This window comes from Pogona vitticeps, chromosome 3 (genome assembly GCF_051106095.1).
Source record: "Pogona vitticeps strain Pit_001003342236 chromosome 3, PviZW2.1, whole genome shotgun sequence".
Taxonomy (NCBI): Eukaryota; Metazoa; Chordata; class Lepidosauria; order Squamata; family Agamidae; genus Pogona; species Pogona vitticeps.
This window is the reverse complement of record NC_135785.1, coordinates 169,909,975-169,937,629: the sequence shown is the minus strand read 5'-3', so window position 1 is coordinate 169,937,629 and position 27,655 is coordinate 169,909,975. Positions and strand designations below refer to the sequence as shown.

The following is a 27,655-nucleotide window of genomic DNA, read 5'->3' as shown; positions in this document are numbered from 1 at the left end:
AACAAAGAAATGTCTGGATTGTTGACATCACAGTTACAGGGGATGCCAGAGTTGAAAATAAAGAATTGGGAAAACAAAGTACAGAGACCTGGCAATCAAAACATCTCACTTGTGGATGAAACACAGTTCAGTGGTCCCCGTAGTCATTGGGGCTTTGGGAACAATATCAAGAAACTTTACCCAGTACTATAAGTAGTTGCAGATCTCAGAAGTCACACCATCAGAGTTACAAAAAACGGCAGTATTAGGAACAGCATACATACCATGCCGATATTTAACAGATACTTTGGTTTTTGGTTACAAGTTGTATCTGTTATATAATACCAGTCAATGTTTTTATGGTTTTGATTGACTGTGCCTGGTGCTTTTGAATAATAATAATAATAATTAATAATATCAATTCATAATAATAATGTCATCAAGTGGATTCCAACTGTTGCCAGGTTTCCTAGATAGGGAGTATTCAGAAGCGATTAGGCATTCTCTTCTTGGGGGTGGGGATGCTCTTTGACTGTCCAGCTTACTCAAGGCTGGCCCTTTTCCTGAGAGCCACAGTGAATTTCCACACACACACACACACACACCCCGTGGCTGGTGCTCTGGCCCACTTGGAGCTATCCAGCCAGCGGGTCCTCTTTAGGGGGCCACCAGACTCGGTTTATTCCTGTCTACCTGCTGCCTCTTGGGTTGATTAAAAACCACTTCGTGTTGACGACGGCAGGCCTGCAGGGGGCGCGCTCCCTCTTCGCTCCTGCGCGCCGCTCCCGGCAGAGGTCGCCGCGCGCGTTGCCGCCGAGAGGCCCCGGTGGAGGCGGGCAGCCGGGGAGCGTCTAGGCGAGAAGCTTTCGGCCCGGCATCGGTGCCCGAGACTCCGGGCTCTGCGCTCGCTCGCTGGCAGCCAAGCCCAAGTAATAGGTAGGTGGTGGCTTCCGTCGCGAGTGGGAACCTTGCTCGCTGCCCGGGCGGGAGAGCTGGTCAGTTTCGGGGAGGGGACCGGACGGGAGCTGAGGGGAGACCCGCGCCTCGTTTGAACTCTGGCCAGGAGGAGCCCGGGGTCCAGCATCCCGGGGCCGGAAGGCAGCCTGTTCGGATGGGCGCAGAGGGCGATCGCTTGCCGGAGAGTCTCTCTCTCCTCGCGGTGCGTTTGTTGTGCGGACCCGCTGTCAAGGTTCGCAACAGTCGGCCTCTGGCAGGCACGCTCGACCCCCCCTTCCCCACGCACAAACACACACGTGTGTATGTGCGCGCACGCGAGGGGATCGAATTGCACCGATTTCTGCCACCATGCCATGGGACGCTGCGGCCACGGAGCCAAGAACGGAAGATGGTACTTTGTTATGTAACTGACCCGTTCATTTATTTTATTTAAAAAAAAAAACAGCCTCCGCCTGGAGTCTTCATCGCGGGTTAAATTACGAGTTCGGCGTCTGCAGTGTAGAAAAACGGGTAGCTAAAGCAGGCAAAGCATTACCCGTGGTGCGGTTTTCAGGACTTCCCCGACGGGGCTGCTCCTTTCCCGCCATCCCTGCCAGGTCGTTTTTCTAATGAGAGAGGAACTTTGCTAAAATGATGACTTTCACGGCTGGAAAGGCCCGCCGTCCACGGATAACGCGGCCGCGTCTTGCAAGGGTTAAAGTTTCTCTTGCGTTTCTAATGAGGAGCTGGGAGAGAGAGGGCCCCCCCATGCCCACCTCTCCCCCACTCCCCCATTCTCAACCCATGACCTGATGCAAAGTCCTCCGATGTTCTCCTGCCAGTGGTGAGCAAGTGGGATCTGCCCTTCCCAACCTCCTGTCTTCCAGGTGTGCTAAACTGCAGATCCCATCATCCTTAAGACATCTCAGAGAGGAAGAAACAGAAATGGCAGTTAGACAGACGGGCCTTCGAGCAAGCCAAATGCATTCCTGAGAGTTTTGCTTTCAGTTGGAGTCAAGGTGGAAGACAGGTTATCTTTCGGAAGAGGTTTTAAGTCCTGCTGCCCATCCCTAGTCAGCCAGCCAGGAGAGGTGTAGGATTGGAGCACAAAGGTGCTATCACCTGACACTTCGTTTCAATTGCCTCTTAAATCGCAGGGCAATCAGGTTCTCCAATAAAAATGTAAGAGTTCCGGTGCTGTAACTGTTCACTGGGGTGCTGTGCCCTCCAGACATGGCCGAGCTACTGCGTCCATTGAGGTGTGCAATCTGATGGATCTGGGCAGCCCCCACAGTTCCACCACTGATTGGAGCAGGTTGGACTAGACGGTCTTTACACATTTGGCAGTAACGTGTGGAATGGAGTGGAGTGTCTGCTTTCCTCCCACAGTTTCGATAGAACTGTGAATATGGCACAGTTTTATATCTTTATGAAACAACTTCCATATTGTCATCCCCTAAAAACACTAATCCTATTGGTGTTTCTTGAACAATGAGATTCCCTTGAGGATATCTAGATCTTCCACCACCTTGATAACTAGCTAGTAACCTGACTTAATACCTGTGACAATCACTTCTCCCAAGGAGAAAATGATCTTGGACGGGGAGTCACTGTGGATGCAATACTACCACCTGGAGGCCTGGTTCAAGAGACCAGTCCTCCATTGAAGAATAATAGTTTTATTAAGGAAATAAAGTAGTTTCATTAGAATACGGTTGTAGCTTTAAGCATAAAGCAGTGAACATATCCATTTGTTACTATGTTTAAATAAGCTTACTATTTCTAAGTAAAATAATGAACAGCTAAGACTAGGCTAAGTAATCGTTTCTCTCTCTCTCTACAATATGTTAGCACACTAGAGAAGCAGGGCTATTTCTCTTCCATCTTCTCCTTCAAACAAAATGAACCTCTCTCCTCTCATATTCCACACTCCAACAACGAACAAACAAACATCAATCACATACACAAACCCTCCATTTCTACATGTCTTGGACCACTTTCTTTATGACACCTCCAAGTTGTTATCTGATTAAGATCAAGTGGGTGTAACACAGTTCACCGCCCACATTTCACATGAGAAGATCCAGGCCCAGGTGCCTTATCTTACGCCCTGTTTGGTCTTCCCTGGGCCTCCTTGGCCTTGCTCCTTATCTTTGTGCCTGGCAGCACAATTCTAACAACAGCCTCATGAGAACATGTCATTGCATTTAAAGCCATCTTACAAAGAACCTAACAAGACTCCACCTTTGTATGACTACAAGTCCCAGTTTCCTTCCATTTCCTCACAATAACCCAGCTGCGTAATGTAGAAGGTACAAAATAAACAGTGTGACACACACAGCTCCCTCCACACACAAACACTTTTGCACTTCTTACTTTTGCAACTACCTCACTTTGTCAAATGATAGGGCCCGCTCTGCCTCGGTCCATGACTTTCTGGTGGCACTGTCATCAAATGTTGTATAAATTCAGTGTAATATACTTCTTGGCATTCCCTTAACCGATTAAGCCCCTGAACTGTGAGTGTGTCTCATTTGTGCTTTCTTTTGCACTCTTGTGCACACATTCAATATTCTGTTTCTTCACACTGCCTTCTGTACAAGTCTTGAAGACAACAGCCTAGTCACTGCTCCTCTTACTTGTAAAAGCAGAACAGCCGCCATGTTATTCTGAAGGTGAAATCAAGAAAGGGTCTTGTGGCATCTTAAAGGCAAAAAAGTTCAGTCTAGCATAAGTTTTTCTGAATTACAGCTCATTTCTTCAGATAAACTAACTCACTTTTAAGGTACAGAGAGACTCTGTTTGCTTTGCTGCAGTGTGTTAAATACTGCAACTCTTCACGCTGAGGGTATTCCTGCTTGGACTAATCTATGGGCAAGTTCCATATTTGTTCAGAAACTATTGTTTAATCCAGGCTGTGAAAGTTTCATTTTAGGCGTAGTATCTCCTAATCTTGTTTAGTTATGCTGTTTCTGTGCTTCTCCTCATCTATACATAAAGAGTCTGAGGAGTATAAATAAATAAATAAATAAATAAATAAATAAATAAATAAATAAATACATACATACATACATACATACATACATACATACATACATACATACATACATACATACATACATACATACATACATACATACATACATACATACATACATACATACATACATAAATAGATTTACAATGTTAAATAGAAAGCACAGAGTAAGTGGCCTTAATACTTTGGGGTCCCCTCCCTTCTCTTTTCTCTTCTCTTAAACCTCCACCAGGTTATCAGGTTGGTTCAAAATAAATCTTATTCTTCTGACTCAGAATATTTCTGCCTCTTTGGTCAGGATGGAACTGTGGCTGGTTTCCCCTGTGGCCATTGGCCATCTTGCCTACCATTTTCAAATCACCATGGAGACAGGTGGAAGAATATGAATGCCTGCAGTAGGAAGCTTGTCCCACCCTTACCTGATGCCATTCACAAAGTGCTGTCTCACTGCGACCTCTCATTGATCACAGATGGCTCGGCTCCTATGGAGAGGTTTAAGTTGAAAGCACTCCTTTTGTCTAATGTTGAAATAGATGCAGTTTATTAAAGAGGAATGCTTTGTTTCAATAGGAAGCATTTGGAAGTGTCAGGTTAAGTGGCTCGTTTAAATACTGCCCATGTGTCACATCATTTTTTTTAAAGAGCAAATTTTCATGCCTGTAATTGAGCCTGACAGGCTGAGGACTAAAAAAGATGATGGGTGCTTTAACAATTATTCCATGCCTTCAGTCTTATGGCTTCTTTCTCAGACACTTTGTTTCTCTCTCTCTCTCTCTCTCTCTCTCTCTCTCACACACACACACACACACACACACACACACACACACACACGAAGACGTTGTAAGCAAGGACACTTACAATCCCTTAAATCAATTGTTTTTCAATTTTTTTCTGAGAAACATACACACTTTGAAACTTGGAGTGACTAGTTACAAGCAAGTAGTTACCTATAATTCGTATTTCCAGTAAAGGTCCGCCTGCATTACATGAGGGAGAACTTAATTCTGTTTGTAGTTCCCAGTTGACTCAAGACAACTTTTCAGACCACCAACTTAGACAAGAACAGCCTTTACTTCAAGCCCTGTTTAAATTTCACCAGTGAGGGGAGTTCAATGCACATTGTGATGACTAAAGGTCCTGCAGCGGGATGGAGCCACCATTGAAAAGTCCCTGTCTCCTATGTATTTGCTCTCCATCTGGGTGTTAAAGCCTACTGTTGCTAATCCACAGGCTTGGGCTCACTCAAACAAATGCAGGTGATCCCAAACCATTAAGGGCAGGGATCGGTAAAGATTGCATCATTGTGGGTTTTTTTTTACCATTGACAATTGTAACTAGGACTGGAAGGTGTTGTAATTCATGAGTGTCGGCAGGGAGACGTGTTTGCCAGTTCCTGATTTGAAACCTCAGAGGTGCAAGATGTATTTTGGCTTTGGCCTGCAAAGAAACAGACGATAGACACGAATGCAGCAAAGTTACATGAAAAGAAACCGTTCTTCTGTTTGGGATTTTTGTTGTTAATACCTCAAGTCATGGGTGCTGACTGAAGCAAACCTTTTGCATTCAGGGGCGAGATGATTTCAGGGAATTGGACCATGCACTGCACATCAATAGGCCTTTGGCCAAAAGCACTGGGAGGAGCTTAATTTCAAGTAGGACCCTGCCCGGATTCTGAAGTCATTTTTTTAAGTGCCAAGAGGATTGAACATTTTCCTGGAACCTTGGAATTGTTTCTGAGGGAAAGGAGTATGTCAGGCCGTTTCAATGTTAAAGTATGCATCGTACACATATATGCTCACTTGCGCAAATGTTGCATTTCAAAAACATGGTATAGATCCAGGTGTAGGTGTGGGCATCAGGGCAACACTCTTTTTTTCTGGTGTCCACATGTGATGCTGTGGGAGCCGACTAATTTGCCCTAACCTGTTGTACTTTTTGAACCCGTCAGGGGTCCTACTCTTTTGATGCAAATTGAGGGACTCCAATCTGTTCCCACCAAGTGTAGTCAGTCAGAACAGATTAAACCAGAGCCTTGCAACTCCTACTCGTGTCAATTTCTGGGATCCTAAAGTGGTTTACAAGCTGCTTCAGGGTATTGGACATTGAGCACTTGATCATCCGCAGATGGTCAGCGGAAGTGAAATTATTCTGATTGCATCTGCTAGATCATTGGTGATGCGATGAAACTGATTAAATAATAATTTTAAAAACCCTTGCCTGTCTGTGTATTGCCAGTTGGATCTATGGCTGCAAGCAGTTTCTCGATCAGCAGTACACAGAGAGGCAAAGAAAAGTTAATCAAAGTGACTCATTGCATCAGCAACTACCTTACAGCTGTAAAAAATGATTTTACTTCCCCTGACCCTCCACAGACCATCAGGAGAAGCGTTTCATTGATATGAGGGTCAATATACCATTTGGATGGGAGGAGTGCACCAAATGGTACATTGCTTCTCCTCTTGTCCAAATCCAGCCTGCACCAAAACAGCCAGTCTGGAAGGCCTATAGCATCAGGGTAGAAGTGTTGGCTCTCCTGAGACCAGCTCTCTTTCATCCTACAGAAGGCTGGGTCCAGCCCCATATTTGTTCATTCCAAACATTTTGATATTTGAGAAGACGCTTTTCTTCTCTTCCCTTTCCCCCTTCTTTTCACTTTGAGTCTGGCTGGTTTTTGGGAGCTGGAAGGGAGAAAGTTTAAAATAATCCTCTTCTCCATCACGTTCAATATCATAGTATGTTGAAACTGCAGCCTACATTTTTCTGAAGCATTTCTTCCATTAATCTCCAGCTGTTTCCTGTGAGCTGAGACCCTTGGTGCCTAACATGACAACTGAGGACAGAAGACAGAAGAGGCTGCAATAACAGCCACTTTCATTAGGCAATATTATTTTGAGGGCAAAGCCACCTAAAAACATGACATGAAATTGTACCTGTTCCCCCTTTTGTGTTCTTATTGTTGCCTTTGGTTGGGAGATTAGGCACTCATTTAACAGTCCTGCCTGCAGGACTTTCCAGTAGTTATGCCTAGTTCTGAAAACAACTCTGTTAAGCTAACCATCTCTGTAGCAACGCAAGTGGTTAGCATACCCTCATTAGGTGCCTCACCAGTAATTGTGTTTTTCCACAGCCTTCTGTATTCTTAACCACCTATTTTTTTTTCATTGACTCTCTTCCTAGCAAGAGTGTCCTGCTGGGAGCTTGAGCTGTGTGACCTCAGTAGTCTCCCATTGCCCCCATCATTGCTGTTGCTTTTGCTCCATTGTGCGGAGGTGGTCTACCCATACCATATGATGGTGGTGGAGCTCTGTGGGATTTAATGCTGCTTTCACCATTAAAACGGTGCCACTCTGTTGTGATGGCTCCCTAGACCAAGCCACTGAATCTGGCTGGCCCCACAAGTTGAGATTAGGAGGATGATTGCTAAACCTGGGTACAGAGACTTACCCTCTCTGCTTGTTTCGCTCTTGGTGACAGTTCCTTGTCTTCCACCACTGCATGGCCAAAACATTAACTGATGACCTACAAGTATGACCACTTCATCCTGCCAACCACATAGATTTTTAGGAATGTCAGCCCCCATTGATCAACATGCAGCAGTTTACAGCCAGTCTGCAGCTTACTGAAAAAGAATCTTAGGAGCCGCCCTAAGACACAGAGCTGTGTCTTAGGGCAGCTCCTAAGATTCTTTTTCAGTGTGGCCAGTTCCCATAAGTCATTATTGTGTTTTTCAGTAATTCATTGTTGTTCATTGTGGTTGCAAATTTTAAAAAGTTGGTCATTGTGTTGCTCACTATAATGTAAGAGAAGCTCATTACAACTAAGAACCTCACAACATAAAACTTGAACATTTGTGTCAAAACGGCTCATAACATGTCCTTCAAAAATTATCTAGAAAACACTGACATCCAGAGCTGCCTTCCCACTTCAGCTGCTCTCTGATGTGGTGGCTCATGTTGAACCAGTGTCCTTGACCCACAATAAACCAAACACAAACCTAGACATACTTAACCATTCTTGTACCCTGTATCACACTGCTGTGTCAGGACTTGCCGGATCACACATTAGATCTATTGCTTTATTACGTCCTCAATCTCACAGCAATATTGGAGTGGGCAAGGGATTTGAATAACTGCGAGTGAAGGCCAAGTCAAATCGACAAAAGATTCTGCAGACTCCCTGGAGGAAGCTGGAGCCTGTCATTTGCCTCTGGCAAAGACAACACGGTGTGGAAAAGAACATTTTGTTATTGCTGAAGCACACCGAGTGCTGTGCAGCTAGGATACCAATGTTCCAAGGCGCTCTGCCCTCTTGCTTTTGTCATTCCTCATTTTCTTCACATGTACAATTGTAGGGCTGAAATGACTTGTTTGAGCTGCAGAAAAACACCTGAGTTCCTACAAACAGAACATGGAATGGGCCCGTGTTTGTTCTTATTCACGTGCCTACAAAGGAGAAAGGTGGTGATGGTGGGGCGGGAGAGCAAAATGTGCTCTTTCCTCTGTCTGGACCTCCCTTTTTCTCCCTAGCTCAAGCCATTTTGTCTTAGGCTGGCCCTGACAACAGACGTGCCAGAGAAAACTACTTAAAGTTGCTGAATGTCGGAGGGAAGAGAGGGCATGTCTCCCTCCCTTTTCTGGGGTAATTCTCACTTTATATCTGAATAGGATAGGACTGAATATGGCTGGTATGTCTAGCTTCATTTTGATTCCCGGGTCTTCCTCCAGAGTATTTAGAGGTGCTTGCGCTTGGTTTTCGTAGTTTAGCCCAGTGTTCTTAACCTGGTCAATATCACCCCCCAGGGAGTGATTTTGTTTTCAGGGGGTGATGGAATGAAAAGGGGCAATGTGGGGGCAAAGGAACAGAAGGGGGCGGGGGGGGCGATGGAGCGAGCCGCTGCCGGCTGGTGAGCTGCCTCCTTTGTTGGTTGGTTCTTTCATTCTTTCCTCTTCGGGCGTTTGATGCGCACTGAGGCTGGCTTCATGGGATGTGTGCGTCTGTGCACTCCCAGTCCCTTTCTCACTGTCTCCCTCTAGCTCCCACTGCTTCCCCGCCACTGGCCCCTCCCAACACCGCCAGCCCCTCCCACCAGCGCCCCCACCCCCTCCCGCCACCGTCTCCACCCCCCTTCCTGCCACTGCTGCCGGGAGGGGAGAGCTTTCCTTCCGAACTCTCACTGCCATCTGGCACCATCCTGTCTCTCCAGCAAAAAGAAAAGAGCTGGTCTTTGACACCAGTGGAGGACCCAGGAGAGACCCTATGCTCATAAAAAAGTTTAGCGGAAGCTTGCATGACTTGCAGATCCTTTCTCACTCCTCCTCCCGATTCCCATCGGAGTCCCCAAATGCTGATTCATCCACTACTCTTTGGTGAGGAGAGCACGGGACCCTGAAAAACAAGGGAGAAGGGCCATCTCTCCCACCCACCCCCTGAGCCGCAATACAATTGGCCAGGAAAAGATCCCACCTCAGTTCTGCAACGGTGGTGTGCATGCGCTCACATGCGCTGCCTTTGTCAGCTCTTCTTGCTCTGTTTGGGGCTTTTCCCTGGACTTCTGCCCCCTCCCCTTCCCAATGCCCTCTGGGAAATTGAGGACCTTCCCAGCTCAAGGGGAGAAACCCAAAGCCCAGAAATTGGGGCCAGTACCACTTTTAGGCCATACTGCCCCCACCCCATGAAGAAGCTTCGTCTTGGGAAGCTTCCCGTTTACAACTCCCCCATTCTGGATCCCACGGATTACATGGATCAGCTCCTCTTCCTGCCCATGTCAGCAAGGGGGGGCCCTTTTCCTCACCCCATTTCTCATCGTCCTCCTCCTGCCGCCTTCAATCAACAGCCCCCCCCCGTTCGTCCCCCTGCAAGGAATTCCGCTTTCCTTCAATATTAAAGTTTGCAGAAAGGGTCAGTACTTCCCTTTGTATGAGGACTGAGTGGCACCAAGGTGTTCCTTCCTTTATTTCTATTTGAAAACATTTTAAACTGCATCCCAGCCTCTGGAACTCCCTCCCACTGGAGACCAGGCTGGCCTCATTCATTGCTCTCCTTCCGTGACCAGGCAAAGACCTTTCTCTTCAGGCAAGCCTTCCCTCAGTAAACCAGCTACCAGTGTGTGATTTTTAGATAGCTTGCTATTCATTACTAATTTGATTGGATTTTTAGTATTGCTGTGGCGCCGCCCCAGCACCGCTGGGAGGGGGGCGATGATAACTTCCTCGATGGCTCAAGGGGACGATTCTTTCAAAAAGGTTAAGAACCACTGGTTTAGTCCATCAGAGAGTATTTACCCAGCATTGCTGGGTTTCCCTCATGTTCTCTTGGATCAGAGGCTGATACTAATGCTTTGCAAGTAACTGTGTATAATGCATATTTTTGGCATTAACAATATTATAATTTCCACTTCTAAAGGGTAACTAGTAACTTTGTTACTTTTGGCATACTTAATAACATTCATCCATTAATCCTAAAACATGGTAGTCCTGGGGGATTTTGGAACATGTATGTACAGTTGTGTTCAAAATTATTCAACCCCCAATGCTGTAAAGGGGTTTAGGGACTATAGTGTACATTTGGAATTGTATTCAGAATGAAATCCTACAAGGACGTTTTAAAGGACCAAATGCAACTAAAATAACATCAATTGTTTATGTAATACAGTAGTAAATGTTTCTTTTGTGGTTTCTTCATTGCCACAATTATTCAACCCCTTAAAGACTACCACTCTGAAGAAGAGAGGTTCATTCAGGTGTTTTCGATCAGGTATTGAAAACACCTGTGGATGTCACCGAGCACCAATCAAGCATAATAAGCACCAATTAGGCAGCTTTAAAATGACTGTGATACTCAGCTCCTTCTAGACATTTACTGGTGTGGTTACAAACATGGTGAAGTCAAGAGAATGGTCCAGGAAGACAAGAGAAGAGGTGATTTGTCTTCACAGGAAGGGCAATGGCTATAAGAAGATTGCAAAGAAGTTAAACATACCAAGAGACACCATAGGAAGCATCATTCGCAAATTCAAGGCAAAGGGCACTGTTGAAATGCTACCTGGTTGTGGAAGAAAGAAGATGCTGATTTCGACTGCTGTGCGCTACCTAAAGCGTAGAGTGGTGAAAAGTCCCCGTGTGACTGCTGAGGAACTGAAAAAAGATTTGTCAGATGTGGGTATAGAAGTTTCAGCTCAGACAATAAGGCGCACACTGCGTAATGAAGGTCTCCATGCCAGAACCCCCAGGCGCACCCCCTTGCTGTCTCCCAAGAATAAGAAGAGTCGACTGCAGTATGCCAAAAGTCATGTGGGCAAACCACAAAAGTTGTGGGATAGTGTTCTGTGGACTGATGAAATAAAATTAGAACTGTTTGGGCCCATGGATCAACGCTATGTTTGGAGGAGGAAGAACAAGGCATATGACGAAAAGAACACCTTGCCTACTGTGAAGCATGGCGGAGGGTCAATAATGCTTTGGGGCTGTTTTGCTTCTGCAGGTACAGGGAAGCTTCAGCGTGTACAAGGTACCATGAATTCTCTTCAGTACCAGGAGATATTGGATGAAAATGTGATGCAGTCCGTCACACACCTGAGGCTTGGGAGACGTTGGACCTTTCAACAGGACAATGATCCCAAGCATACCTCCAAGTCCACTAGAGCATGGTTGCAGAGGAAAGGCTGGAACATTTTGGAGTGGCCATCGCAGTCACCAGACTTAAATCCGATTGAGAACCTCTGGTGGGACTTAAAGAAAGCAGTTGCAGTGCGCAAGCCCAAGAATTTGACTGAACTGGAGGCTTTTGCCCATGAAGAATGGGCGAAGATACCCGTAGATCGCTGCAAGACACTTGTGTCAAGCTATGCTTCACGTTTAAAAGCTGTTATAACTGTAAAAGGATGTTGTACTAAGTACTAAGATTGAATGTCACTTGGGGGTTGAATAAAAACTAATAATGATGTGAGCACAGAAAAGACATTTGTGGTTATTTCATTATAAACTTAAGGTTATATTTCTCTGACCTACAAGTGCCTCTTTCATGTAAATGTAAGCAAGATGACTGAATGATCAAAATCAATGTCAAAATGGCCAAAACATTCAATTTCAGTGGGGGTTGAATAATTTTGAACACAACTGTATATTTGAAGTTAAAAAATTACTAGTCTAGTGTAATGTACCCATTGGCTGAAGGGTAAGTCAACATTTCTGTAAATGTCACTGATTCAGTGGGTCCCATTTTAGCTTAGATTAACAACTGGATTTAAGGCTTAGTCGGGATCCAGTCTAATCACATTATAACAGACTACAATGATGTCACCTTTCAGTAGTTTGAACAACTGGTGGGCTCTGAAGGAAGGCAACATCTGACTGCCGATTTTTCTGACCTGGAAAGTTCCATGTCGCCGTCATGGTTAATGAGGGACCAAACCTCCATTAAGATCTAAGCCACTGACTGTTGTCACAACTCAGACAGTAAATTCCATAAATGGCATGTCATATTAAGAACTCTTGGTTTACACTAGCGGTAGGCACGTGGTAGATCTGGATTTGCTGGTAGATCCCTTACTAATTTTCAGTAAGCTGTGTTAAGTATTTCTGACTCTTAATAATAGTGACAACAAAAATGTCTCTTCCCCCAACTGAAATTACAGTGTTGAAGTGATAAATGCTTGCTGTGGGCAGAAAGAGCCAGGATTGATTTTTGCATGAAAGCACTGTGACCTCCATTATTCATACACAAATTCTTCAGCTCTTTGTCTCAAGTAACCTTAAGGTTGTCTGGAAGCTGAAGGCATTAAGACTGGAGTGCCCTACTCTAGGATAAATCACTGAGATCTGTCATCTTTGTTACACAGTTCAGTGAGGTGTAGTGACCCTAGAAGAATGAATGCGCCCAGACTGATCCTAGGGAGTTGCTAAGACCATTTTGTTTCTCCTCTCTTCCTGGTGAGACATCACTGGGGGGAGGGAGCAGGAGTGGGGATAGTATTTTGTGTATATATTATGGCCAATAGCTGTTCTGGAGCAAAGACAATGCTATGTGAATCCACTGCTCTGTCTGGGGTCACTAACATTTCTGATTCATTTACTAAAGGGTGGTGGCTATATACATATATTAACTTTACGTTACTGTGAGAGGCAATTATTTTTAAAAGTCATCCTTGTATATGTTAGTGTTTTTAAATTAGCAAGTCAGCTCCAGAGTAGGCATCGTCTGACAACTGTACTAGTGCAAAGTCTTGACCTGTCCCCCCCCCCCCCCAAAAAGAGTCATATAGTTCTCTGCTGTGAGCTTAAGCTCGGCATATTCAGGGCTTGTCCATGTTCTAGTTTCATACTGAAAATTGTTACGTGTGTGCGGGGGGGGGGGTCATGCAGATTATAGGCCACATGCACCCCTTCCAATTTAAATCTCCCAATAGTCCCTGAACCCTCCTAAGACTTATTGCACTGAAGTTCTTTGTTTAAAAAAAGGGTGTGTGTGTTTAAAATGGCTGTTCCTGGAGGGCTTTTGAAGTGACAATACTTTTTTTAAAGGCACAGCCCCTCCCCCCCCAAGTGGTCTTCTAGCTGCTTTCGGTTTCATATTTGGGTAAGGCAGCCAATGGAGGGCTCACCCCTTAGCATTTACACTTCCCTGGTGGACAATACAGTAAAGCATAACCACAGTGAAGAGGAAGGCACAAAGGGCCGCACACAGGCTTTGACGTTTTGTCACCCACACTGAACCACCTCCTGGCCCTTATCCAGCCTGCTATTTCAGCCCCTGGAACCCTCCAAAGGGGGCACAAGCTGCTCAAAGATTTGAAACATTAAACCTGAAATCCACATCTGGCTTTGAAAATTTGGAATATTAAACCAAGGCCTATTTCAAATGGGAATCACCATGAAGCAGCAATTGATTCACATCTCTCTCTCTCTCTCTCACACTCACACACACACACACACACACACACACACACACAAAATAAATAGGGAGGTTTCGGACAGCTGAGGTCACACAAACTGTATCAAAAGGCTGCACCCAGGACAGACAAATGCTATGAAGCAGTTTGCAAATGCTATGGAACTGCTTACAAGTGAAACAGTGTCACATACTATGAAGTGTTTAGAAGGTGTACTTTGGACAAATATTTCTCAGAAAACTCGCCAAACTAGTGTGGTTTTTGGAAACCGTTTTAAAGAAATAAATCTTTGTAAATGTGATTTGGAGCAATTTTTTTGCACACACCCCCAAAAAACCCTCCACAAAACAAAACAAAAACAACCCAAAACCTGTTTTGAGTATTAGCCAGGAGACAGTCTAGAAATAATATAAATTTTGAAGTTGGTGCTAGCATTAAGTGGCGAAATGACATTGAAGTTGCTACATTTCAAAGATGTTACAAAACAAAACAAAAAGCAAAACAAGTCTAAACAGATTTCCTATACAAAATGTAAATTAAGAAACAGAACATCTGTACTGTGTTATATTTCAATATGTATTGAAATCACTTTGCACACACTTTTGCTATGAGGCATCAACATGTGTATATTACTACGAATCAGTAGATGCTGATCACAGCTTTCTTCTTCTTTTAGTTTTCCAGATCCTAGAATGATCTGAAGATATACACTTCATAATGGCTACACCCACATCTTTGCTAAGGAGCTGCAGGTACTTGCTCTTTTCAGAAGTCACCATGGCCTGGTTTTGTCAACGACTGCTGAAGAAACTGCTTTCAGACTCCTATCTCTTTCAAGTTTTTATAGCTGCTATGATGGGAAAATGACAGCAGCCAAAAAGTTAGCAGGAAGACGGTGGGGACTGAGCATCTCTGTTGGCAACATACTGCACTATGATGGCATGCAACAAGACCCTTCTGGGTATCCCCCTGAACACCAGTGCTCATGTCCCATGCCCCAATCACACAGTCTTGCCAACACCACTCAGGATACTCTTGGCCATAATCATGCTATTCATGATTGCTGTTGGATTCTTAGGCAATGCCATCGTATGCTTGATTGTCTATCAGAAGCCAGCCATGCGTTCAGCCATCAACTTGCTTCTAGCTACTCTAGCTTCCTCCGATATCATGCTGTCTTTGTTCTGCATGCCTTTTACTGCAGTGACCGTCATCACGGTGGAATGGAACTTTGGGGCTCACTTTTGCCGTGTATCAGCTATGCTCTACTGGTTCTTTGTCTTGGAAGGTGTTTCTATACTCTTGATCATTAGTGTTGACCGATTCCTAATCATTGTCCAACGCCAAGACAAACTGAACCCACACCGTGCCAAAATCATGATTGCCCTTTCATGGGCCTTTTCTTTCTGCATCTCCTTCCCTTCTGTGATCGGATGGACCTTTGTAGAATTCCCAAGCCGGGCTCCCCAGTGCGTCTTGGGATATACTGAGTTTCCTGCAGACAGAGCTTATGCTGTGATGTTAATTGTGGCCATTTTCTTCATCCCATTTAGCATCATGTTGTACTCTTATCTTTGTATTCTGAATACTGTCCGGCGGAATACAGTCCGAATCCACAACCACGTTGAGAGTGTCTGCTTGAATCAGGTGAGCAAACTGGGCCTGGTAGGGCTGCAAAAGCCTCATCAAATGAACGTGGACATGAGCTTCAAGACCAGAGCTTTCACTACCATTCTCATTCTTTTTGTTGGCTTTTCCTTCTGCTGGCTTCCACACACCGTGTTCAGTTTGATGTCTGTGTTCAGCAGGCGGTTCTACTACAGCCCATCCTTCTATGCCACCAGCACCTGTGTGCTGTGGCTAAGTTACCTTAAATCTGTGTTCAATCCTGTCATCTACTGTTGGAGGATCAAAAAATTCCGTGAGGCCTGCCTAGAGTTCCTGCCGAAAACATTTAAGATCTTTCCTAAAGTGCCTGGGCGAACAAAAAGGAGAATACGGCCAAGCACAATATATGTCTGTAGTGAGCACCAATCTGCTGTTTAGGAATAACCAGGTTCTTTTAATTACTAGGAAACAAAATGATTGAACCCCTCATATTCTGTGACAGAATCCTAGTGTTGTTCCATATATTGACTGTGCAGAATGTTTGAGTTTTGATCTTGTTAAACAATCAGTCTAATACAGCACTTGCTAAACTACTTTCTCTGCTGAATGACCAAATGTTACTGTCTTATCCTGACAGCCAATAAGAATACTGCTTTTATGGTTCTAGTTTCTCCTGAGTCAATGGTTCCCAGCCTTGGGACCCCAGATGTTCTTGAATGAGAACTCCTAGAAGCCTTCACTACCAGCTGTGTTGACCATGATTTCAGGGAGTTGCAGTCCAAGAACATTTGGGGATACAAGTTTGGGAACCGCTGTTCTAGATGGAGAGGAAAAAAATACTACATACGTAGCCAAATCACGAGCTGTTGAATTCAGCGCCTACTATCCCATTTGCAGTTATATCAGCTAAGGTCTTCTTGTGAAGACCAATGCATAATGCCCAATGAAAAGGCTGAGTGCCTGCAAAAATACAGATTATGTGTTTTATGCACATTCTAACACAAGGTGGTTACAACTGACAAGAGAATCTGAAGACTTAACAGGCGACTGTGAATAATTTTGTGGAAGGATGAGCCTTCCAAATATCACATTCCTGCTGAAAATGCCCCACAACAGCTGTTTGATCTAATGGAATCTTCTTTCCCTGCACTGAGAGCAGGTTGGGCTGCAAGGGGATGACTTACATGATGAACATCATGGGATTGGTGGGCTGACTCTTCCTCTCTACATACCATAGTCCTTACCCTAACTGCTTACCGCTATTGTGCAGAAGAAAGTTAGTTACATGCAATCACACATTTACTTAGACCCTGTAAATAATGGCCAGAATCCTACTGCTAATTCACACTTGCATAAGGAAAATCGTGTATGTCCTGAGAGCAAATGGCCATTCATGAATCAGGAGCTGGTTACGTTCCTGAGTATGTGGCCAAGAACGTAATTGCCATCTCATTAATGAATGGCAATTTGCTGCTGAGACATGACACGATTTCCCTTCTGCAAGCATCAATAGCCAGTAGGATTCTGGCTAGTATGTTACAAATAAAAATGTGTATGATGGTGGTGGGCAATCTTATTTATTTAATTAATGAGTTTACAAAATAATGTAACAAGTGATGTCACTACTTTTCAGTATCATTACTACTAACTCATTACTCCCAAAACTTATAGGAGATGAGCTCTCCCATAAAGTTTCTAACAGTGTTTCAAAAACAATTTAAAATTGATTGAAAAGTATGTTGATTTAACAGAGATTAGTAATTGGTCAGTCTTTTCACAAAAAAAGGGGGATGCTAACATGTTATGTTTTAAAAATTGAATTATGAGTACCACAATTCAATGCTACAATTTGTTAAGGCCTTAGTTTTGGTGATATCAGGAGACCATACTATCAGGTAAAAAGACACAGGCCTGTGAGACATCATCTTGTTCAGCTTTTTTCAAGGACACACCCTGACAACTGTGCCCTGCCAGATTAACACGTCACACTCCACTGTATGCCAGTCAAGCAAAATACTAATCTCAAGTCATCTACATTTCACTGAGTGGAGTGTGCACAATCAGTGTGCGATGGCTTCTTTGATAAGCTCCAGTCAAACAAAACGTTATGTGCAATGACCCAAAATACAGTCCGCGCAGAACAGCTGCATCCTGTTGGTTTTTGGAAAGCCACAGCTAACACTCTTTGTTTTGGAAACAGCTCACAATGATGGAAGCTATGTGAAGGAGACCCAAGTTCCACATCCCAGTAAGCATGCTTAGGCACCTAGCTGTATATTTTAGTCTAGAGTCACTATTGTGTCTCCACTGAATTGCTCAGAAGGTGGAGATGCAATCCAAGTTGTGATTTCTCCTCATTTCAGTGAAACAGGGCCTAACTTTTCCTGGATTGCCTGTCCTAGATTTCATTAATCTGTGTTCAGAGATATCACCTCGCCAAAGAAAAGCTTCATGTCAAGCTATAATTTATAAGAGGGTAAAAAAATAGAACCACAATTGATGTTTATTTTCGAGGTAGTATATGTTAGCACTGGGAAATAGCATAAAACAGAGAAATTCAATCCAACCTACTCATGAATGTATACCATCTCAGTTCCACAAGAAATTAAAATATCAAATTAACCTTTGTTGAGGTATCTGGTTTGTTAATCTAGTAAATAATGGTTTCCAGTTTTCATCACTGCACACTTGTCCACTGCTTTCGATTCTCCCATTAAGTGTTAATCTGGCCACATAACTGCACACTCAGATAGTCGGTTCCTGTATCTACTAACTATAGGTGTTGCCCTTCCTCTCAAGTAGTTAACATAAACAAATTTTATTTCTGCTACCATGATAACAAGTCACTGCAGTTATTATTTTGAGTTTCATACATGCTAATATAAAAAAGTAAAAGGTTGAAACGGTATGCTTACTTTCAGTATCTGATAAATCTGCTGAATATTTAATTAACTTTTGTTAATCCTGTCAAATAGATCGGGGCAGTCTGTTCTTGTTTGGGGGTGGGTCTGACAGCTGAACAAGAGTGCCTCAAACATCTGTAGAAGCTCCATAAGATCAAATATATATTACGCTAAATACACAGTTTGATGACGTGTATTTTTGTCCAACTGTAAGCAAACTCCGGAGGAAGAAGGGATTACCTTTTCCACACCATGATGTCTGGCTGAAGAGTTGAACCCTTTCCTCTAGTCAGCAGCCCGTAGCTCAGTAAAAAACATACTTATTATGTAGAACAGGGGTCCCCAACCCCCAGTCTACGGCCCAGTGCCAGTCTGTGGCCATGTCAGGACTATGCCGCAGAGACAGATCTCCGCCCCCCTGTATGTACTCGCCCCATGCACCCAACCTACATGCACACCCCGCCCACCTGCATGGGTGCACCGCCCACCCGTGAGCACGCCCCGCCTATCCATGCATGTGCGCAAGCACACCCCACCTATCCATGAGTGCACCCCACCCATCCGTGCATGCGTGCAAGCACGCCCCACCGATCTGCACATACGTGTGAGTGCACCCCACCCATCTGCGTGAGTGTGCCCTGCCCATCCTGCTTATAAATGCTGGAGAGCCACTGCTAGTATTAACAGTACTGAGTCAAATCGAATCAGTGACCTGCCTCAGTCTATGGAAGTTTTTATGTCCAAATGCTGAAATCATTTCATATGGAAAGTATATTGCCTTCCTCCCAGAGGAAAAAAGACCTGGGCAAGAGAGAGGGTCTTCCCTGGGACTAGCAGAGGGGAAATGTTTAATAAAGGCAAGGCTCCCTGCCTGCTTCAGTCCTGATTCTGACCATGATCCCTGCACGGTGTCAATGGGGGGCGGGGGGGAAATAATCATACCATGTTAAACCACTCTCTTAACAATTATGTGTAGTTAGACAGCATGGATTATCCTTCATGTCATACGATTGGGGAAAGAGGGAGAGAATGAGACAGATTTCTTCCCAGGAATGATGAAAACTGGAATACAGCCTTGTTATCTTCAACGAGTAGAGGGCCAGACAGGTAGGGAACAGAGCAACAGCCCCGTTAGCCCAATTGTCTTTCAAGTTAAGTCTATGACTAACAAAGATAGTAGAGGTGGTGTTTATTTACAGCCAGTTCGAGCAACAGCAGCTGACCAGACTCACCCCTGGCTGTGGCTGAGTTAGAGACCAAAAAGATTTGGATCACGGCTGCCCACCCTGGATCTGCAGGCCGGGAAAGGGAGAGTGAATCCTTGGTAGCAGTAGCCATAATGGATACTGAAGCCTTTTTTTTCCTGTCTCAGTTTACAAAAGTGTTGATGAAACATAGAACTTTGGGTTCGGCTAGAGTACCAGTGTTAGATTCCCAAGCGTAAGCATACAGGCTTGCTTCTTGCTATTGTTTATGTTTTGTCAGGAGTACGTTTTACTGGAGGGAAAATGGCACTGGGTTCACAGTAAGTGTACACAGGACTGCAACCTCAGGTCTAAAGCCAAGGTAACAATATATGTGCATCTATACTGTTATCACCTGAGCCTACAGGTAACTCAGCTGCTCATCTAGAAAAACACAAGAATCCTAAACATTGGTTCTCGTTCCTAAAAAAATTTTTAATACCATGCGCACAGAGTCATCCTTTTCCCAGACAGGTTTCCATGTTGCAAGAACCTCTTACATGAAGACCAAAGGCCACCAGTTGCAGCAGTAACAGCTCAGACACAGGTTTATCGCTTCAGTGAGTACTAATTCAGCTCCAGATTTCACTCCACAACTTTTACTTCACTGAACGGTTTTACGGTAGAGTGCAGACACCCTACAGGTTTATAACACAAGTTTGCTCTAGCTCTTCTTTAGGAAGCTGCAGTGCAGAGATCAGCTTTAAAGCTTGGATTCATGAGTATGTGCAAAATGGGAACAGCGGCTTTCCAGTCATTCAGTGCGAGTGACTTAGTGGTAAGTAGACAGGTGTGTAAAACAGAGTACTATATCACAACATTCAAAAGAAGCATGAACGTAGTTTTGCCGACACTGGCAGACTTCAAAGAGTTTGGCACACCGCTTCAGAATCCATAGAGCATTTATTAAGTGTTATCAAGCTTATTCAGCACCTTCAGGATGCAATTAATGACGTCTTTACAGCATCCTTATCCCTTTTTTGTACAAATCCATTCCTGCAAAGCAGATCAGAGGCACAGATTTCTTCACTTGCAGGGAAAGATGGCTCTTTGTGATGTCAGGTGTAGACTTAAAAAACTATACCTGGAATTACTGATTACATGTGCTTGCTCTAGAGAATGCTGAGATATAAAACCATTTCATTCAGCTGTATTTACAGAACATTTGTAGGATAATAAATAAATCATGACATTTATTAAAGACTTTCCCCCTCACCCCTCCTCACCCCTAAATACTTTACAGTTCCATACAGCAGATGTGGGTGGCTTCCCTGTGATTAGTAGTGTGAGAAACTCTGGGACATTCAAACCATGGCAAACCCACCATCCCACTTCCCCTCTCACTCCCAACTGGAGGAGGAGGTTGCCCGGAAGTCACTGGTTCAATAAGCTTTGTAACAGCTGGGGCTTATGCAGCAGAGAAGGAGGGGGGAAACAAAGGCTCAAAAGTGCATCAAATTTTAACATTATGAAGAGCACAGAACAAGTTCCTGATGCTTCTCCAACAGGCAAAATTTAGACCCAGTTGAGAACATTATGCTCTACTCTTAAGAAAGTGCTACTCCATTCCAGTTCTCCAAGAGACAGAATAGTCCAACTATGTGGAGAAGAAACATTTCTGCCCATCACCCTCTCTGCTTGATCAAGTTCAGTGCAAGTTTTCATTTTTAAAAAAAATAATAATACTCATTACTCCCCTCCCCAATACTTACACTCACAGTGAGGAAAGCATTTCTTCATTATATAAACATCTGTAATTTCTTGTGCCATCTACATTCACCATACATCAGCAGTTGGGTGGTGGTGTTCGAGATTGATGGAAGATTTCCCATCCACCCAAGGGCAAACCCCTCTTCTTGACTGTTGTTCCTTAGCCAGCAGATTCTTCTGGGTTATTCCAAAGAGCCACTACGACACAGCAATTGCACCATCGTGAATGTGTTTCATGTCTGTCCACTGGGGTTGGATAAATGATGGCTTGTGTTAGAATTCACAAGCCTGTTCGCAGCGCAGTGCGTGTGGACCACACTGCCGTTTGGATACCTGACAAAAGCAGGTTCACAGAAAGGGCTTTGACACACCTGGCAGAGTTTTTTGTCTGAGAGAATAGTCGGATGTCCTTTTAGTTTTATCTAAAGAGAGATACAAGCCAAAGAAAAACAAGTCACTAAAATGGGTATGTGACAGAGGTTAGTCTTTGCAGTTTTTGAAAAGCATGTGATTCTTGATGCACTATGCGCAGGTGCACTAGAACTGATTTAATGATATTGCCACCCAAGTAGACCTTTGGTCTAAATGGGTGGGGTAGAAATCTATTAAATAATAAATAAATAAATAAATAAATAAACAGAGGCTTTCAGTATTGTCATCAACTACAATTCCAAGACATCTTTGGTGAATTAAAAATCAAAGTGTGTACACCAGAGACAGACCACTGTTGAAAAAGCCTTCCTCAGATCCAAAATACCGAATAAGCAGCAGCAGCAGCATAAGCAAAGCTTGCTGCTTATATGTTGCTTAAAGCATTATCTCAGTGGTTTACAATGTTATTATAGGCATATTACTTTACTACTTGTACACATTACTACAGTTTATTACTAAGTTGTAAACATTGTACACATTACTACTTGTATTTACCAACTCTCAGAGTGGTGTTTATTTCTTCTTTTTTAGCATTTGCATACTTCTTTTTAGTATTTGCATACTTATTATTTTAGCTTGAATATAGTCTTTTAATATTGTAAGCTGCCTCTTTATACTCACTGTTCTTAGCTTTAAATACTGTCTTTTAATGATGTAAATCGTGGTTGCATACTCATTGTTTTCAGCTTTAAATATTGTCTTTCAAGGATGGAAGCCACTTTGCGTCCTTTTTAAGGAGAAAGGCAGGGTAAAAATACTTTAAATAAATAAATAAATTATTCCTCTCCCAGCAAACTGGGCACTTGATTTACTGACTTCAGAAGAATGGAAGGCTGAGTGAACCTTAAGCTGGCTACCTGGGATTGAACCTGGTTCGTGAGCAGAGTTTGGATAGTTTAAGCACTGTGCTACAAAGCTCCTGAATAATTACTGACTTGTTTCTGATATTTCATTCTCAGGCAAGGGGTTGGAGTGGACCGTGGCTTACTTCCAGGGGTTGCTGGATGAGACTGATTATCTAGGTCCATTAATAAGGCCTGATTATGGGATAGAGGCTGCTCTGGTCACCTTGGTGGATTATTTATACTGGAAACTAGACAAGGGAAGTGTGTCCCTGTTGGTTTTACTGGACCTCTCAGCAGCTTTCAGTACCATCAATCATGCTATCCTTCTGGTCCATCTCTCAGGGATGGGACTTGGAGGCACTGCTTTACAGTGGGTTCTATCTTTCCTGGCAAGTAGAACTCAGAAGGTGGTACTGGAGAAATCTGGTTTGACACCCTGGCTACTGGCCCGTGGGGTCACCCAGGGTTCTGTTTCATCTCCTATGTTATTAACATCTACATGAAACCACTGGGAGAGATAATACAGAGTTTGGGGGTTCATTGTCACCGGTATGTGTATGACACCCAACTCTATCTCTCCCTGCCATCTAAACCTGAGGAAGCTATTTCAGCTCTAGATCAGTGTTCGGTATCAATAATGAATTGGATGAGGGTGAATAAACTGAAATTCAATCTAGACACAGGTGTCCCTCATCAGTTGAAAGGCAGATCAGGGAACAGGGATGCAGCCTGTGCTGGACAGCGTTACACTTGCTCTGAAAACCGAGGTGCGCAGCCTTGGGGTACTCCTGGATTCATCTCTGAATCTGGATGCCCAGGTTTCAGCTCTCACGAGGACTGTATTTGCACAGTTAAAACGAGTGCACCAGCTATGCTTGTTCCGCAAGAGATCTGGCCACAGTGACACATGTCTTAATTACATCTCGGCTAGATTCCTGTAATGCACTCTACATGGAGCTGCCTACGGAGTGTCAGGAAACTTCAGCAGATCTAAAACAGCCAGATGGCTAACTGGGGCTGGACACAGGGATCACCCAATCTACTGTTACAGCAGCTCCACTGGCTACGGATCAATTTCCAGGCAGAATTCAAAATGATAGTTCTAACCTATACAGCCCGAACAGCTTAGGTCTAAGCTATCTCAAGGACCACATTTCCTTTTATGAGCCTGCTCAAGTGTTAAGATGATCAGAAGAGGCTTTCCTCTTGATCCTGCCACCTTCACAGGAGAGGGTCTTCTCTGTCGCTGCTCCCAGACTCTGGAACTCCCTCCCCTAGGAGGCCAGGCTAGCCCCATCTTTACTGTCCTTCTACAAGCAGAAGACCTTTCTCTTAAGGCAATCTTTCCCTGAGTGAATGGCTGCCAAGTGGGGTTTTTAAAATGGAATATTGTACCTGACTGCATTAAATGTGTTGCTTATGTTTTTTGGTATTGTATTCATTGATTCTTTTAGTATTGTATACTCATTGTTACTACCTTAAATACTGAGTTTTTTTTTAAAATCATTGTAATTATATTTTAAATAAATTTCTCAACATGTTAAACTCCCATCAGCACAGCCTTTGACAAAGAATGAAGAAAGCTTAAGTTCAGCAACATTTACAGGGCCACATAATTCCTCTTACAGCTCTCATTTTGGGTCACCAGACGTGGTGGCAGGATGACTGGCTTCTATCATACCTTCTGCATTACATTAGGCAGGGATGCACACTTTTCCTAATTTTGCTGCAAAGTACTTTAATTGTGCTCAATGCACAGAGGGCAGCTTTGGCAGAGTGGCTGCTTCACCCTGTTCCATACTTAGCACCATGTTGCCAACGGATTACTTGGGCTGTCAGTGGCTACACCAGAAGTAAAACATCATGGAAAGAGAAGACTCAACTTTTGAGATAGATGAAAGCCTGCCTTGGGATACGACCAAGTCCCTACCCTTCAAGGTCTCCTAATGCCCTTGTGGTAACATTCTAAGGGTATTCTTAATCAGGATACAGGAGCATTTCTCCATTTTAGATTCAACACAAAGGACAGGCAGTAGCATTCTGTGCTATAGAAACACATTTTCTATCCTCAGACTAAGTGATGTCAATTGAAATAGGTCAATTACCTAGAGTTAACAGTTATCCCAGATATAACTTTAGCACCCAAAGTAATTTAAGGCAAGCATTCAAATCTCACATCTTTTCCCCCAAGCATAAGAGCCCTGGATATCTTGTATATATCTTAAGGTGACCATCTAACTATCTGTGTGCATCTCCAGTCTTCCCTTTTGAAATCACAAAGCCAACAAGCCAAGACTGGCCAACAAACCAAGAATATCAGAGCCGGTTGGCACATGATGTGGGAGCAATGATGCAGGATAGACAACTCTTTCCATGGTATAGACAGATGCCTAGGTCTACACTACGACTTCCACCTCAGTCCCCCATCCTAGACCTTTCCCAAAAGCTCCCCAATCTTTATAGGTTCGGGAGGTGGAAAGGACTCTGTACTAGGGAAGTGCTCCATTTATGTATTTGCCCTTGTGTTGGCATCACATGCAGCCCTTTGGTTTTCACATTTAGAATTAAATGAAGCCAACTGCTGACACACTAACAGGAAATGGAATTGGAAAATGGAATTTCGTTTTCATACTGGAAATCATCAGTGAGTAGCACATCCTTTATGTATAAGCCAAGAGAATTAGGATGTGCAACTTCTTTCAGGAATGCAGAGTTCACAGTGCAATGGAATTTCAGCATGCCTTATTCATTTGATTTATATCCCACCTTTCTCGCCTGAATGCAATGCAAGGTGCCTTACAATTAACTAAAACAAGCTCAGTTAAAACAGAAAATGAATAAAAGCATGAAAAGAGATGGAACCACTTGAAAAGTCATCATTCGTATGGTAATCAGGCTCTTATGCTCACCTTTTCATGCTTATAAGTAAGATTCTCCACTTCTGCTAAGCCCACTGCAATCCGAGTCATTCTTTGTGCATGGATGCTTTCCCTCATTGCACCCGTCAAAAAAGAAGAGAGAAGCTGCACTGACCAGCTGTCAGGAATAAGCTGCAGAACACACACAGCATCAAAGTCAGGGGCATGATGGTTGAGAAGATCTACAGCTGCCATGATCAGTTCTTCTTCGGACGTGCTCGAATTTAGATATGTCAAAAGTAGTGTGTGAAACAGTTTCTGCCTGTAAGGAAGGTCTTTGCTCTCAGAATTCCACACACAGTAGTCCTCGGCAGCGGCAAAATTCTTTAGCTCATGGACCAGGATATGTAAAGCTTTATCATGCTCTTCCAGTTTTCCATACAAGATTGCACACTCCATATGCAGATCTGTGCCACTGATTTTATCTGCCAAATGTGATGTTTAAACAGAGTTATTCAGTGCAAGAGAGGGTTATATTTATTCACAATGTATGTAGTTATATAATTTATATGCTGCCATTCTCCCCATAGGGGACCCAAGGCAGCTCACAATGGCTCAAACTATACAACAATTAATGATTTCTAAAAATACCATATACCATATTTTTAAAAAAGCAAACATCTATTAAAATTAAAAACAAGATTAAAAACAATTTTAAAACATAAAAAAAATCCCTAAGTTTAATCGGCAAAACTTTCCTGAGATAATTATTGCTTAAAAGCCTGCCTGAAAAACAAGTTCTTTGGCCTGATGATGGAAGGACAAGAGGGAGGGGGGCCAGTCTGACTTCTTAGGGCAGTGTGTGGCAAAGCTTGAGAGCAGCCACCGAGAAGGCTCATATGGGCTGATTTGATCCTTCAAATAGCCTAGACTCAAGCCATAATATATTTGAACTGGGCCTGGAAACAGACTGGCAGTCAGTGGAGCTTATGTATGCTTCTGCTCTTAAAAGAATAAAAAATAAACTAAGAGAACAGTTCCTCCGACTCTTGGCATTTTCATACAGACCTCTGTACCCAGAATTATCTTTATAACCTTTGAAAAAGGTTCTACGTTATAACTGTTTATCCAACAATGGATGCGGTATAAATAGCACTGTTTAATAAACAGAAGGCTTTTCTCCTTTGTGGATGCACATGGCTGGTGGTACCCTACTTCTTCCAGGCGCGTTGTGCACCACTCGGAAGAGCTCCCCAGCCCTCAGGAACAGCTATGGGCTGTGAGGACCTGCAAGAGAAAGTGGAGGCCTGGAAGAGTCCAATGTGGATCCTTTCCAACCGTTTGCTCTTAACTGTTGTTGCAACTGTGCTGTTCACATTCAACATGGGATTGAGCACGCTGTTAAGACATCAAACACCAGAGAAGACCTTACTAGCATTCACACAGGGTTGGAGTGATCTATCACCCATGCATCTACTATCTTCAGCGGGGGGGGGGGGGGGGGGGCGGCGGCAAAGACCCAATGAGCACAGCAAAAAGACATAATGTGCAGTGCAACTGTCAATAACTGAGATGTCCAATTCCTGTAATTCCTTCGACATCAGCAAAGTAATAAAAGGACTATGGCTATTGGGCAGATTATGCTGGTGCCGACATCCCATTCTGCAATTCATTTTTTGCAAAGGTCACTGTGTGTTAAAATCACTGGGATTTATTTGTGGCCCTCTCGGTGATACTGGACTGCAATGCCCATTGTTTCAGCACTAGCAAGGGCTGAGGGAAGTGGCACTCTAACAACATTTTCAGGGCCACACATTTTTCTCTTCCTTTCTTAGGGTGCTGTAAGTTAAACCAGCCATAAATTATTGTGAAAGGAGAATACCTCTTTGAGGTAGCAGAAGCCAGCATCAACAGAAATGGAGTGCAGCTCCACCTGTGTGGTCTAAATGCTGTCCTCCATCCACACCATTTCTGTGCTTGTATGGAGTTGAGCAAAACCTCTTCTACAGTGTATAAGCCACAGTGAGGCAATGTACAGACCTCAGCTTGATTTAAACAGGCCTCTGCAAATGCATCAATTCAGACCCTCTGGCACAGCAAACTGCCTGTTCTTTGCCAAGTCTGATGGACCCAGAAAAAAAAGAATGAGGGAGAATGCAAAGGAAAATGAAACACAGGGGTCAGGCCTATGTTTGGCTCTGGGTCCTGCCCACCAGA

General features: G+C 43.8%; 2 protein-coding genes across 6 annotated transcripts in view; one reads left to right on the top strand and one right to left on the bottom strand.

Annotated features, from left to right (window-relative positions):
• The first annotated feature begins 753 nt into the window (after positions 1 to 753).
• On the top strand, positions 754 to 25,925 carry GPR45 (G protein-coupled receptor 45). Of its 2 annotated transcripts, none has more exons than XM_020784054.3 (2): positions 754 to 908; positions 14,515 to 25,925. In XM_020784054.3, exon 2 carries the CDS (start codon positions 14,772 to 14,774, stop codon positions 15,882 to 15,884), a length of 1,113 nt encoding a protein of 370 aa, XP_020639713.2. In that variant the 5' UTR covers positions 754 to 908; positions 14,515 to 14,771; the 3' UTR covers positions 15,885 to 25,925. The 2 variants fall into 2 exon arrangements, with proteins under 2 accessions (XP_020639713.2, XP_020639711.2); XM_020784052.3 differs by having other exon boundaries at positions 754 to 915.
• Positions 20,478 to 27,655, bottom strand: part of TGFBRAP1 (transforming growth factor beta receptor associated protein 1) — a 34,423-nt gene continuing 27,245 nt past the window's right edge. For 2 of the 4 annotated variants that reach the window (XM_072994522.2, XM_072994523.2), the window contains 2 exons: positions 25,490 to 25,923; positions 20,478 to 21,725 (listed from right to left, as the gene is read on the bottom strand). In XM_072994522.2, coding sequence (XP_072850623.2) covers positions 21,537 to 21,725; positions 25,490 to 25,923 — 623 coding nt within the window. In that variant the 3' untranslated portion in view covers positions 20,478 to 21,536. Of the gene's footprint in view, positions 21,726 to 22,356; positions 22,463 to 25,489; positions 25,924 to 27,655 lie in introns of all 4 variants that reach the window. The other 2 variants (XR_012085275.2, XR_012085274.2) reach the window with 2 other exon arrangements.